Source organism: Spea bombifrons, chromosome 11 (assembly GCF_027358695.1).
Source record: "Spea bombifrons isolate aSpeBom1 chromosome 11, aSpeBom1.2.pri, whole genome shotgun sequence".
Taxonomy (NCBI): domain Eukaryota; kingdom Metazoa; phylum Chordata; class Amphibia; order Anura; family Pelobatidae; genus Spea; species Spea bombifrons.
Window position 1 is genome coordinate 1,705,028 of NC_071097.1, and position 15,685 is coordinate 1,720,712.

The 15,685-nt window shown below is 43.2% G+C and overlaps 1 protein-coding gene across 1 annotated transcript in view; it reads left to right on the top strand.

Annotated features, from left to right (window-relative positions):
• Nucleotides 1-15,685, top strand: part of LOC128469278 (heparan-alpha-glucosaminide N-acetyltransferase-like) — a 63,820-nt gene that overhangs the window by 38,948 nt on the left and 9,187 nt on the right. Inside the window, exons 13-16 of the mRNA XM_053451099.1 lie at nucleotides 647-771; nucleotides 1,028-1,154; nucleotides 3,225-3,311; nucleotides 12,321-12,398. Of these exons, the coding sequence (XP_053307074.1) occupies nucleotides 647-771; nucleotides 1,028-1,154; nucleotides 3,225-3,311; nucleotides 12,321-12,398 (417 nt within the window). The remainder of the gene's footprint in view (nucleotides 1-646; nucleotides 772-1,027; nucleotides 1,155-3,224; nucleotides 3,312-12,320; nucleotides 12,399-15,685) is intronic.

Consider the following 15,685-nt stretch of genomic DNA (forward strand, 5'->3'; position numbering starts at 1 on the left):
CACAGTGATGCTTGAGCAGGAAGTCCGCATTCTCCTGGGTTACCGCTTTACAGGAAGCAGGAAGTGTACAGCAAAATGTGTTCCCAGGGACAGTTGTCATTAAAAAAAGCATTGTAGGCGGGGTATAAATGAAAAATGGGTGTGGTGTGCTTGAAAGAGGGTGGCGCTTGGTCAGTGGGTGGGGTTTAAGTGGGAGCGGACTGGGCATTAAGCTTCCCTTTGAATCCCTAAAAGAGGGCATACCTGGGAACTTGCTAAATGAGTTGAAATATTAGAATATGGAAATATTATTAACCCTTTCGTAGCCCCGCTCATAATTTCCCCGTAAACGCCCGCTTCGGATCTCGTAGTCAGACCAAACAAAGAAACAAAGTGATCCCCGGAGGCCGTTCCTCTGCATTTTCCAGCGTGGGTCCCTTTTAAATGGAGAAAAAAAAAAAGCGCGTGTGTCAGATATTTCCGTCTCTAATCCTTCCATCAGCAATGCTGCGACAAGCAGAACACGGTGTAATTGCTTGCTTGCTTGTAGAAAATGCACACTTGTGTTCCTGCTGACCGGGGCGAAAAGAGGAGGAAAAAGCTTTTGAATATTGACGTGAAGTGGCCCAGTTTGCGTTCCTGACTGTATATCTTATCGTCCGCTCAGAGCCGTCGATGGGCCGCTGGGATCTGGGATATTGCCGAGTACTGGCCCGAGTGGATTATTATGGCGGCTCTGGAGACGCTCTCGCTCTGCCTGACGTTCTTTCTGCCTGTCCCCGGGTGCCCCACGTAAGTTGAGAAACCCTTTTTACTATTTAATTTTCCCATCGCTGACTCCCACCAGAGATGCTTTAGGCGAGTTCCCCTCCATTTCCCATAATCCCTCATTGGAATCCTCTTGTCATCCCAAACAGGAAGTTGCACCCCACTTCCTGTTCTCTCCCTGCATTGTTTTAGTGGACCACGCGTGAGACTCTAGCGCTAGAGATTGTTTCCGCCCGCGCAGATCCCTCAGTAACGCTATTATCACAAATTTCTTTCTTAGGGGTTACCTCGGACCCGGAGGGATCGGAAATTATGGCAAATATGAAAACTGCACCGGCGGGGCAGCTGGGTACATTGACAAGTGGCTGCTTGGGGCAAACCATATCTATCATTACCCAACGTGTAAGGTAATTTGTCGACCACTTGGGTATAAAAGAAGGCCTTAAGAACCAAATGTTATCGTAGTGGTCCATACCATTAGAAGCCATGTGCTATTTTGGGTGACTTTACCTGCTTAACCACCACACTGAGCTGATGCTTTATGGCAATGCTAATGAAGTCCCTTCCTCCATAGACATTATCATTCATTAGCATTAGGAGATGGAGGGTCCTGGGAATTCCCATCAGAATCCAAGGAAAGTTGGTCCTAAGCCACCATGATGCCCACCTCTAGGTCAGCTAGCCTCCATGGTCTAAATTCTGCTTTGAGAACCTTTTGACAATAATAAATCAAGAATGGTTTAGAACATTCTTCGTGATGGACATTTGACCAGTGGTCCCATATGGACCATAGACCTCCGAGGCTCTCCATGGACACTGTTGTCCACGCATGGATATTTTGCCCAAGCAAGTCGATGTCCTCCTAAAGTTTTTGAAGCGTTCCAGCTACAGGATTACCACCTCGTTCACTATTAACACAGCTCATCCCCGCTTCTTTTTCACGAGACCGTAAATAACAACCCCTATTAATTTGTATGACCTAATCTTTGATTACAGAATCATCCCCCACCCCACCCCCGACGTCTGATTAAATGAATTATTTAACATACCCCACCGATTTTTTAATGTATTGCGATGAACAGAGGACGCTGGCATCTCAGAGGATCGCTCTCGCGTTCACTCTCCGGGCCGAAACGGAGATAAATCCATGATACGGCCTTATTGATTCCGATGACTGCAGAGCCTGTTATTAAAGGTAAATATGTGTACACACACAGGTCAGCCCTCATCGATTTAAGGATCAGCGTTTCAGTGGCCCCGGTTTACTAATGGGCGCTAAAACCTCAAAAGAAAAAAAATGAAAAGCTTGTCGTAAAGGTAGTCATGGGGTTGGCCACCTGAGAAACCTTTGGTGGTCTTTTTTGGTCGCGCTTGTCCTCCTGCTTCTACTCAATCTATAGATTAGAATTAACCGTCTGCCCATCATTCCTGAGGGTCCTCGAATTCCATAGAGCCGTGACTTCTTGGAACTCAACCAAGGTTCTAATGAGGAACCCAGAGGAACATCGCTACATCTGACTTAGCTTCAGGCTTCCACCAAGTTCCTAAGTTCAGGAGAACCTTCATGACCAATGGCGTCTGTGCCATTTTAGGTTAACGGTCAAAGAAATGTTGCTTTTTTATGAGGGAACCAAAATTTTTTTTATTGAAATGGTCTATTAACCCCTTTGTTGCCAGATGCCTACAAAACATGCCTGGCGGCCCGTCAATTAGCGGACTTGTTACTTTTTTTATTTTTTTCTCTTTTCGCTGAATATTCTCCTCTTTTCAGCAGCGGTTGCGTTAATAGATTTAAATCATCTCTGTTTCCACTGCTCTTTTCTTTTTTTTTCCCAGAACTGGTTGTAATAAAAAAAAACCCCTCTGATTCAGCCGGTAATGCTAATTTTTTTTTTTTCTTTGACCACAAACAGGAAGGATTGCTAATTGTTTTAATGACTTGAAAAAGCAGTAGCCGGTACATTGTTTACTAATAAACAGCGGGGGGGGGGAGAGAACTTGTGTCTTGATTCCTCAATTAGCAAGCTATGCACTTCTGGTATGGTGGGCATGCCCTGACTATGCCCCTTCATGGGTATGACCTTGACCTTTCTAGGTCATATCACAACCCCGCCTCTAACCACACCCCCTAATTCAGACACCTGAAACGTTGGGGGTCATGGCTTTTTTTCCCAGCAGTTTTTGGGGTAAAGATCTTCCTTTCATACTTTCTGCTTCCTGGCTTGCATTCCAGATATCTGAGCATGCTCAGGAAGTGACGTGTGCAAGCATAAATCTCTTCCCCCACCCTGCTTTAAAAGTTCCCATATTTTAGGATAAAGGGGATATTTATATGCATGATTTATGAACCAGACAGACATGTTTAAGTTAAGGGGTTTTCAACCCAACCCCCCTCCCCGTCTCAAGACATCCTATCTATCCTATCTATCTTTCTACCTAAAGAAACCCTTCGGTCCCCTCTGTGTCTTTTTTTTCAGGAGCTGTATAAAACCACCCAGCCTTTCGACCCAGAGGGTATCCTTGGGACAATCAACTCGGTGGTCATGGCTTTCTTGGGGTTGCAGGTACGTTTTTCTGAGTTCCACTGGGTCATTTCTTTGTACAGATTTATCTAATTTGGCAGAAAAATCATGAATGGATCCATTGGTGTGGTGGTCCATCATGATGACATTGATTGGAGATCACGCGTGGTATCTACTGCGTAGAAGACAGGAGATCTGATATGTCCCACCTAAAGTATCTGGGGGTTGGGGGGTAAAGGGGCAGAGGGGCTCTTCTCCTCTCCATCTGGCTCCAAAGGGGACACCATGAAAATTTAGAGGGGCCTCTCAGCTATCATATGCATTAGAGTCATGGGTCATGTGGGTGTAGAAGTCTTTCGAGGTCCTACTAAGTCTCCTAAAACCTTAACCTTGTGAATGAGCAGGAACGATGCTAACCCGTAGCGCCGTGATCTGGATTCGAGACACTTGATTGAGTCCAGATGTTTTATTTGGGGGGGGGGTACTTAAGGGGATTAAGACCAAAATACTCAGGTTGTAAATTTTTAAACCCTCTGCTTATTTTTTGAGGTTTTTTTGACGTATTTTTATAGCGTACATGTTCCGTATATAAAAATGTCCTTTTTTTATTAATATTATTATTATTTTTTTTATTATTTTCATCATTTCTGCGTATGTTTTTTTTTTTGTGCTCTCCAGCAGTAGAGAGGTTGCTATTTTATTAGCGGTGAAGACGATAAAAATTGTTTCCGGAAGTTGAAGGCTCCAAAGCTTTTAATCCTGAAAAATGCAGATTTAAAAAAAAAAAAAAAAAATTGAACCCAAACAAAAGAGAAATTTATATTTATTCCCCTAGGATGTCTGCAGACCTAATCTTCTAAACAGATGATTCAGGTGAGGAAAGAGTAGGGGGAGGAAAAAAACACGGGATTTGTGTGTTTCATGCCTAAAGCGAAGTTTAATAATCGAAATTTCCGGGTTCTTGGAATTTTATTAATCTCTAAATCAAAAGGTGAGCAAATAAATGGATTTCCCCCCCCCGCCTCTTCTGATGAGCTCCGCAGATATGACGCCTTAAGTTCTAAAAGTCAACGCAGTTAACCCCTTAATGACATGCAGTGTTTTCAATGGGTTTAGGGGCCGCGCATTGTCCTTAAGGGGTTAAAAGTGCTTTTCCACCCACTTGGCTCAATTTAACAATTTTATCACTCAATTCCCGATTCATTTTTTTTTTTTACGGGGACACTTAATTGTCAGGGTGACAGAAAGCAGGTTGTTGCCATAGAGACGGTAAAAAAGCTTTTTAAACGGGTTGTTTTTATGTCTTTAAAATTATTTACGCATAAGTGGAGGATTAATATTTTTTTAAGGTTTTTATTCCCTTTTGTTTAAGGAATTTTTGTAAAAAAAAAAAAAAGTATAATAAAAGTCAACTTTTTGATCCATTTTATCTTTTCCTTATTATTTTACCCTTTTATTTAATAATTAAAATAATATTATTTGTTTCTCTTAAATTTTCAAGACCCTTCATCTTTCATATTTTTTTTTATATACATAAGAGCTCCATAAACCAGAAGAATAAAAAGGGACGGTATAATCCCAACATTCCAAGTCTCTTCTGTTGGCCATGGACCACCAATGGTGGCATGAGGTCCATTCTTAGGACTTTTTTCCCCCTTCAGAAGCTACTTTTGTTTTCCATTCTTCAATCTTCTTCTTATGCCGCCCCAAACCTGCCTTATATCTTCATCAAGCATCAGAGAAGGTGACCAGTGGATCTTATTGACTTTATCACATGGGGTGGGTTGGACACCCAAAGTCTTCTTTTGGTTCCCAATCCCATTTTGATGATGAAATAAGGACTAACCCCTCCGTATAATGATTAGCTTTTTGTATGGTTACGTTCTGCGTAGTCCGACAGCATCTGCCGGTGAACCGTCTGGAAGTCCCAGGGCTGCTGTCTGCATCATTGCTTCTGTATCCAAGGTTAATGACTCAGATATTCCAGCTCTTCTGCGTGTAATCAAATATTGCATTAAGTAGATGAAGACGCTACCGGCCGTATACCGAGAGCCAAGCTCTGATTCTTATCCTTTCCAAATTCCACCGGACAAACAATAAATTGGCCATGTGTGTTCTTGGAGACACGTACAAAATCTGACCCGTAATAAGCCTTCGTTCTAATTCTTCATTAACCCCAAAATCACTGTACGCAAAAGAAAATGTATATTTATTTTTATTATTAGTGTATTATTATTGGAATTATTATTATTTTATTTTTATTATTAGTGTATTATAATGGGAATTATTATTATTTTATTTTTATTATTAGTGTATTATTATTATTGGAATTATTATTATTTTATTTTTATTATTAGTGTATTATAATGGGAATTATTATTATTTTATTTTTATTATTAGTGTATTATTATTATTGGAATTATTATTATTTTATTTTATTTTATTATTATTATTATTTCGTTCAGGAGTCCTCTTTACAGTATACAAAAGAAAATTAATATATATTATAATTAATTTATTATTATTGGTATTATTATTATTATTATATTTTATTATTGGTATTATTAATGTATTATTATTATTTGTTTCTATTGTTATTATTTTTATTATTTGTTTATTATTGGTATTATTTTATTATTATTTTTATTATTTGTTTATTATTATTATTATTATTTAGTTCATAATTATGCATAGAATTATGATTGCAATTTTATCTATTTTTTTTTGTTTCTAAAACACTAGATCACAATTTTCTTCCTTAGAAATATCAGGAATTTGTTTTTCTTAAAATAAACAGATACTAAATAAGGCCCGCTTTATGACGGTAATAATAATAAAACCCATAGCACCAAAAAACCCACATTTCATTAGGAACGAATCATTGATTTTGTAGTAATAGAATGTCGCGTAGGAAGATTAATCACGTGGAACCAACGCTCAGAAGCCAAGAAGGCTACAAGAGTGAAATATCTTTGAAGGCACAGAATGATATTGATGATTAAAAATACCCTGGGAAAATATGTATAAATGCTGACTTTAAGCTCAATTCTGGGTACCTCTGGTCTTTGGGGGGTGAATATCAGCAAATGGTATGGTCCAAGTATAAAAGCTTCACCCATTTCCTCAGAAACCCCTGTATTTGAGAAATACATGAGAGAGAAAACTGTCTGCTCACGAGGTCACAATGTACGCGACCTTTAGCAAAGTGATCAACTGATGTCAGTGTTGGCTCGACTCAACACGTATCTGCCCCTGACCTCGTTCCTGCTACCTGCCTATCCTCCAGTCATCCAACCTGTTCCTGCCCTCCAACCTTCTCATACCTGACAAGTATCCATCCTGAGTTAGAGGTCCTCTAGTTTGGACCTTGACCTCGTTACTGGTATTCGCCTCCTGGACCGGCTACGTTCCTTGGCCTCCATGTCTTACCCCCTTCCTCAGGTTAGGTCCACCACGACCTACCAGCAGAGGACATAGAAGGTCAACAGTCCCTCTGCAAGAAGGCTCCCACCTGCCTCCGGTAACTTGTCCCCACTCCCTGGAGGATGCAAACAGTACTTAGCTAAAATAACATTGTCATGTTTGTTTTGTCTTCCCGTCAACTTAAAATCCAGCACTGTCTGTATTTGCAGAACATTCATGTTACCCATCACCTCCTCCCCCCCCCCGTCTTCCTAATGGATCCCAGTTCATTACCTCAGTCCATTGAATCGGATTGCGCTCATAAAATTCCATTTTAGTTTTTAGAATAAATAGGACATGACACACAATTATATTACGGTACAAAAAAAATGATACATTGTGTTCTGTAGGAAATCTTGCTGTAGAACATTCCATGAGGGCATTATCACATTAACCTCTTGTTCCTCCATTTTTATGTCTGGTGTTCTAGAATGAGAATGTATTTTGGGGGTTCTTTCTAGGGCCCACCATAAAGCAGCTCTTTCTGGAGCCCAAGACGCACTTCACTTCTTCTTCGTCGTCTGGTACAAGGGTTAAATGTTGAGTTCCCTTACGCAGCTTGCTTCAAGCATTCGATTCGAGCCACTGATTCTTATTTACTCCAGAAAACAAATTGCTTCTATTACATTTGCCCCTTAATTTGTCTTTTTCTTCCCATAATTCATTTACTCTCCATACTATTTCAGTCCAAGAACAATGCGTTCTGAGTGCGTACATGAGTTGGTTTTTAAAGGACGCTGAGGGAGTGGAGGAGACCAGAAGATACAAGAACATTCAGAATTGGCACGATATACTTTCTGTGGGAAATTTGTTGGTTCCCTGACCTCTGCTAAATACCTAGTAGGCCAGGTTAAGTTGCCGTCAAGTTACCAAGCTAAACTCAACTACCGTCATTGGGTTGATTGTCAAGTTGAGTTGATCAAGTCTGTGGTTGAGTTGGTTGTCGAGTCTGGCAGCCCTCTTGCGTTCTGGGTCCACTCGCCTTATCCTGAGAAGCTAAATTGGAGGTCTAATGTCTACATGGAATCATTGGCCTACCCACCCAGGTGTAGTCCTCATGAACAAACCCTACCCTAGTGTGTGTAGGCAGGTTGTGGAGGACAGCCAAAAACACCAGAAAGAGAGTCTAGAACAAGACCAGTTAGACCATGAGAGAGAGAAAACTCATGCAATACGGTCGCTAGCCGTAGATAGCTGGATAAAGGACCTTCTATACTTTAACATAGAGTTTGCCAGCCACCATTTGGCCTATCTAGTCTGTCCATTGGCCGTGGCCAATCTGGTGACGAGCCACATCTACCACCAGCGAACCTCTCGTGGTTCCCTGAACCTTAGATTGTATTGTGGTCATTTTAGAAGAAGCAGCTTCCCAGCCAGCCTTGCGAAGCACCTTCCCTCTCCGCGTAGACTCTGCGGCCTCCGACATCTGCAAGACGCACTCATTTACAGTAATTAACGGGCACGCGTTTCCAGTAAGAAGGTCTCAAACTGAAAAGGTTCACGGAGGAGAGGGCAGGTGAGTGCAGCGAGCGAGAGGGGGGTTCCAGGCATTTCCCATCTGCGTTCCCGGGCAGCCGGCCAATGCCGCGTTAACCCGCGAGCTCCTACGAGACGATTTATGAGACCACGCGGCCGGGCGGCTTTAAATCCCACCGCTGGCACGCGTGCCGCCACGTGAATGCAGAAAGGTTGGAGAGAAGCTGCCGATCCCTGGCACGTGGATAGTCACAACCATCGTGTAGCCAAAATCCCGGAGAATTCTGCATTACGCATCACGCAATAAACTGCGGAAAAGCTGTAGTTGTGAGACCGTGGGGAAGGTGAGCGAGGGGCGATGTTCTTTTTTAAGGCATGCTGCCTAAAAAACAATGTTTGCGCCCTTGGGCTATGAAGGAAAACAGCTGTAGTTGACTTACACATGTTTCCTCCATTAAGAAGCATCTTATTCCTCCCCGCTTAAAGGGGAACGATCACATTCCAAACTGTCCTCAATTTCCACGAGTTTTTCACTTCGGTCTTATTGCCACCATCTTGCTGGCCCGTCACATGTTTTAGATTCCTGCCTCGCCCCGAGATAGCATTACGGAGGGACCTGCACGGCTGGAAACAATCTCTAGTGGTATAGGCTCACGCGCCGTCCGCTAAAACAACGCGGGAAGAGAACAGGAAGTGGATTAGAACTTCCTGCTTGGGAGGATCCCAACTGCGATTATAGCTAGAGTTTGAGGAGCTGTACACCATTTAGAAGTCTAGAGGTGGATGGAGAGGGTTAGGCCCTTAGAACATAACGTTGCTTTTCCAAAGTAATCATGGACAAAATCCACCCAGGGCTCCATCCTGATGGAAACCGAAGCTAGTCAGGGTGCAATGGAACCAATGCAACATTTTCCAACATGGCGGACCACCACTTGGAGAATGAAGGGGATATTAAGGGTCTTTCAGCCCTACACGTTGGGGTACGGAGATAAAGGTTTCTGAACATGCTTCGTGTTCTGGGTAACACAAATCAAGACATTTGGGCAGGTCCTGTTCCTCTCTCCCTCGAGGTGGTAAACCAGGTGGGTTGTTTGAAGTCACAAGTCGAATTCCCATGGCTTCCCCCGCCATTCATCTGCTGGACGCTGTGATAATGGGGGCTCTTTAGGACATGTCGACAACAGCCGTCTTCTCTTCCCTACCAGACCCTGCTAATTCCTAAGTGCTGAGTGATGGGTCTCAGCCCGTGTGTAAGGGCTCAGGCAAGAGGGGATTCATCTGCTAATGGTCCGGAGGACACCTGGCCGGTGATGTCAGCTTCCAAGGACAGCGGAGAGAGACGTCTCGGTGACGCATTCGTCATCACAGAGCGAGCAAACAGACGCAGCCCGTGGGAAGAGAACAAGAGAAACTGAAGACGATCTTGCTGTCAGCTGGGACCCCCTCGGACCCCCAAATTAATTCATATATCTCCAGGCACTTCCACAAGGCCGTCCCAGTGTTCTTACCAAGCAGAGAAGCACCTGCAGACACAGGGGAGGAAATATCATACAAATATCTTCCATTCTTGTTCTTTCCTCCCGTCGTTTTTTTACATGAACTTTTTTTAACCTTAATCAGTCGTTGGTCTCGGATTCAGGAGCCGTATGTCTATCCCATGCATGTTTAATCCCCCCACTGTATTACCCTCTACCACCTCTGCTGGGTGACTGTTCCCCTTATCTACCAGCTTCTCACTCACACATGAGATGCGCCCTCGGTCGGGGGCTGTTCCTCAGAAGCTTAATAAAACGATGAAAGATCTTTTGCCGCGAACCAAGGAGAGGTATCAGCCGGTGATCATGCATAGGGTCTCCTACTGAGGGCATGGTCTGCATCCAAGACAGAAACCATAATAATCAATACCTGCCGACTTTCCCAAAATTCTTGAGTGGGCGCGATCCCTGCCCTGAGCTCCTAGACATCGGTGGACCTCTTGACCAATTTAAATTGCGGTCAATGCAGATCAGGTCCTTTCCAATGGACCAAGAAGCTTCAGGTCCACCTACCCTTTTGAGGTTCTCCTAAAAATGGGATCCTTAGGTCGTGTGGGCATGTGTAGGGTTGAGGATGATGGGAGCTGTGGCGAGACTCCATGTTTAATCAGAACGGCAGTGATATTTGTACAGTAAGAGCAGGAGATACACAGCGGACGTATTGATTCCGAGGAGCAGAGATGAATTGGCTATAATTCCATTTTCATTTCATCGTATTCTAAGATAAACAGGCTTAAGGGCTGATCAATGGCCTCCGATGGGTTTGCTGGGAAAGTCTCAGCCCATCGAGACTTTCACGCCAAGTGAATATTCCTTTTCATCCCCAGACAGTGACCAAAATGGAAGCGGTCGCGCATGAGCGAAACCAAACTATTCAGAACATTCCATCAGCTCAACCTGCGTTAGTGTTTGAAGGGACAACACCAGCGGTTACCTTTAAAAACCCAGAAACATGATTTTTAACTTAAAACTTTAAATGACTTGGATTCCAAAAAATATATTTATAATACGTAATTTATTTCATTTATTATTATTTCTAATATAAAAAAAAAATTTAAATTCAGAATTCCTTCGCCAAAAAATTTTGGGATGTTATAGTAAACAGTAAGAGCGATATAAATTCTTTAAAAAAATTCTGAAATAAAAAAAAAAAATAATTAAAATAAATTAAATTAAAAAAAAAAATGTAAAATTTAATAAAAACGATTCTCTATTATTTTTTTTTAATAATTTCTATAATAGAATTATTCCTAAATTATCGAATAAATAATATAATAAAATTATATATAGGATAGAGGTGAGTTTGGGGAGACAAACAAAAAAGTAAAAGATGATAGGATCCTTGTAATAGAAGATGGATCCTGTACCCCCCCCCCAAGTAACAGATTGTAAGCTCTTCAGCCCGGTTGCCCCATGAGCAGCTGAACTTGTAATAAGGCAGAAAGCACAGCAATGATTATTAACCCTAAAGACCTGTGAAGGATTGTGTATAAGGAACCCCACCAGTCCTTACCAGTAGCCCAGCTGGAGATTCTCATTGGCTCCTCAACGCCCATGAGACATAAGCGAGCAACCGGGGGTGCATCAACCTGTGCGAGACTGATGCCCGAGATCCTGGGGGGGTGCCTGGGACCTTTCGCTTTACGAATTACCCCGTCCATGCACCAGAGGAGATACTTTCACCCTACCAACACCTGATGTATCTTCTGGCCTTCAGACTAAGGAGGACAATCGCCTCCCAGTCCGAAAGCCGGTCCTTATAATAAGAGAAGCCATAAAATTAGGGTTTTTGTCATCCCAAAAATTTGGAAGTCATCAAATGTATCCTTTTTTTTATAACATTTGATCATTTTATGGATTTTGAAGAGACTATGGAATCGTCTGACGCTTCCTCAGTCCCGTCGGAGGGGAAGAAAATCAGATCCTTTGTATCGGGGTTAGACAATCACGCGCTGAGCTTATTCTCCAGGGCTAGTGTAACGGCTTTTAGCCCATTCCCACCCCTCCCCGGCTGGAGGATGATGCATTTAGGCCCAAGTACCCACGCTCCTCTGTAGAGCCATTAGACGTTCAATTAGGCTATTAGCCTATTTTTAGTGGCGAGAGAGACCACCTCGTTATCAAATTGGAAGGAACGGTAATTGTATTTGTCCCATACGCGGGCTCCTGGGCCGTCTCGGGAATTCTTTCACAAGTCTGGAGGACGCTGGCGATACCTCCGGGCAGAAAGAGGATTTCGTTACACAAAAATGATAAAATTCAATTGGCTCCTTAAATATTAAAAAAAAATAAAAAAAAAATAAAAAAAATAAAATGATAATAAATGTATATATATGCTGAGTTACATGATGATGTCATAGGAATTTCAACCAATGGGCTGCGATTTAAGTTCCCGAGCAGAAATATGAAAGTGACAACAAAGAAGACAAAGAAAAACTGTCCGGTTCCCATTTTTATTATTATTATTTATTTTTTTATTTATTTTTTTAATACTTTTTATTTGTTTAATAATTGTTATTATTAAAAAATTATTTTATTTACATTTTTTTTATATTTTATTTCACGTTCTGTTTTCTAGGCCGGGAAGATCATCCTGATTTACCGTAAATATCCGCTCCGCGTATTAAAGAGATTCCTGATCTGGGCCGTCATGCTGGTGAGTTCCGCATAAAATGGTCTTTATGGAAACGACGTGGGGGTTACGATCCCCGTGACCCCCCATTGCTACACCAATGGGAATTAAGGATCTCCTTTGACCACCAGAAAAAAACTCAAAGCTGCTACATCTTTTGAGACTTGGAGCTCGATAATGCTCTACATATGTGCCAACTGTCCTGAAACTGTCCAAATGCTCAATGTAGTATGCATGTGCATGTTCCGTGACACCCAAAGAAACACACTGACTCCCTATCATGCTGCCTGTGGGAAATAATAGAATGGCTCAGTCTTAATCACGCAGGACTCTCTGACTAATGAAAGTCTATGGAGAAACGGACTTCATTAGCGTTGCCGTAAAGCATCAGCTCAGTGTGTGGGGGTTATATTACTGTATACAGTGCAGGGGGGGTTATATTACTGTATACAGCGCTGGGGGTTATATTACTGTATACAGCGCTGGGGGTTATATTACTGTATACAGTGCTGGGGGTTATATTACTGTATACAGCGCTGGGGGTTATATTACTGTATACAGCGCTGGGGGGTTATATTACTGTATACAGCGCTGGGGGTTATATTACTGTATACAGTGCTGGGGGGTTATATTACTGTATACAGCACTGGGGGTTATATTACTGTATACAGTGCAGGGGGGGTTATATTACTGTATACAGCGCTGGGGGTTATATTACTGTATACAGCGCTGGGGGAGATAAAGATTTTTTCCTCTGGGGCCCAAAGAGGGACTGGTCAAAATAAGGAGAGACACTTGAGAGGTATGACCCATTTCCTCCTGATCTCAGGCATGACACACACTTGTTGGCGTGTATTCTGGGAACACGCAGGTGATGCTCGGACCGCGTGCACACGCAATGTGTATTTATCACGCAGGCTGCACGTTTCTCCTGACAATCCCCCCCGGGAATTTTCCCTCAATTTCCTGTTTAAAAGATATTTGTGCCCCCCCCCCCGCCGTGTTATTTCAGCTCTTCAGCGTATCACTCTACGGCCTTTAATTATTTTTCACCGGAACAGCGAAGTGTGAAGAATTCGGGGTCGTTTCTAGAGCATGTTGTCCCAAATGTGCATGACTTCATACCAAACACCCTCAAAAAAACCTCTCAAAGTGATTGGTTCATCTTATTAAATCCTTAGATGCATTATAAGGAGGTTTCAATTTACTGAGAGGGTGGTAGATAAGTGGAGCAGCCTCCCAGCAGAAGTGGTAGAGGGTAATACAGTGAGGGGATGTAAACATGCATGGGGTAGACATACGGCTCCTGAATCTAAGACGAGACCGACGAGTGATTAAGGTTTGAGTCTTTACAGCTGGAAAAACCTTCTACCTGCGTTGGCCACAATCTGCCACAAAGGAAGCTCATTGCAGAATTTTGTTGAAAACGAGATATTCCCTATCATAAGGGCAACCGGGCAACCGGCTCTCGGAGGCAGCGGGGGAGGGTGGGCCCCCTTAGCGCGGAGGTCGCACCCCAATGACAATTTTTAACCTCCATTTTATAGACAAAACGGCCGACGACCAAGTACAGGGAAAAAATGGCGAGCCAGCCGCCCCTTTCGCTCTAAAATCCTAGAACTTTTTTTTTAGGTCGAGATCCTCTGCAATCTACGAATTTGTATCATTTTGCTGCCTTACAAACATTTAAAGGAATTGTTACGGATTAATTCTGCTTTTTACCATATATGGTAAGAGCGCTCTCATTTCATTCTCATTTAATGGACGACGCATTTTAATCCTCACGCATTTTAATCCTCACGCTCTAATTTTATCACCAAAATGATGCATTTAATGAATACGCTAGCATGATAAATGCTAAAAGAGAATGCCAGGCATGAGAGCCATACCTCCCAAGTGTCCCTGTCTAGAAGAGACAGTCCCTTCCTTTTGAGTGGGGCATTTAGAAAGATAATGGCTTTTACTTGGCCCTGCAATACCACGTTCTGAGCTCCTAGAAAAGAGGGGCATCAGGAGGGGAGAGAGGAATCGGGGAGAAGAGAGGGGTATCGGGGGGGAGAGGAGCTTCAGAGGGGGGGAGAGAGGGGCATCAAGGGATGGAATAGGTGCATGGCAGAGGAACGAGGGGCATCAGGGGAAGAAACAGGGCAGTTGATGAGTAAAGAGGGGCATCGGGGAAGGAGAGACATCAGATGAGGACAGAGGAAGGGAGAGGGGCATGGTTGTTTGGCCAAGCAACACTAGGCAGGTATGCAGCGGCCGCATTGTACTTAGGGATGCGGGGGAGGGGCGGTGTAAGGTGCTGTTAAAGGGTTAATGCAGAGGAGACATAAATAAGGCATGGGAGCAGCGCTTGCAGGTCCTGATGGATATCAGCGCTCTCCGCTTACATGTGTTTTCTGTAAATGCTTTTAAGCAAAGTGTCTGTTCCTGGGATCCACGCACTTTCTAATTGCCGCGGGGAAGCGAGATTTCTCACATGTTTCTCCGGGTTCCTGTTACAGGGATTTGTTTGTTATGGTTTCTCCGATTCCAGCTTATAACCCCCCCCATCCTATATAAACTTAAACAAACAGATCCGCGGGCGCCTGCCTCTCCTGGGCTATTTTACCGCGTGCTCCTTTATTCAGTGGGGACAAAATAGAATAAATTAGTGCTAGAAACCTAGAATTCGGGGCACATCGGCCGCATTCGCCCGTTTCTCCCGCTGTGAAGACTCGAACCTTAATCAGCCGTCGGTCTCGGGAGTCATACGCCTATCCCATGCATGTTTAACTTCCCTAACCGTATTAGACTCTACCACCTATGCTGGGAGGCTGTTCCACTTATCTACCACCCTCTCAGTAAAGAAAAACTTCCTTATGTTCCATCAAAGCCTTTTAGACGATGGCCTCTTGTTCTTACGTTTCTCGCGTACCTCCCATAAAGCAGACCAGGCACCATAGCATCTACAGACCCACATAAATGACATATACAATTTGGTGAGGTCCCGCCCATGTTCCGCCTGCTGTTCCTTCAAACCCTTCTTTTACCCCTTGAACACCAGGGTTGGGGTAGAATGAGTTTAGCTGCCAACAAGCCCCAAGCTTTATCATCCAAAGAACCCTACGAAAAAAGACGTTCTCTGTACGGTTGGTTAACCAAAAGATTTTTGGCCAACAAGGAACATCCAACATGCACGATGGAGTCCCACCAGGCCAAGAACTCTTTACCACTTCATAGTTGTGGGTCCAGCCCAGGGTTGGAGTATTTTGGTTCCCCATGGATCTCCCCAAGCTGTGTCCATTGGAAGGGTTACAAAATTCGGAATA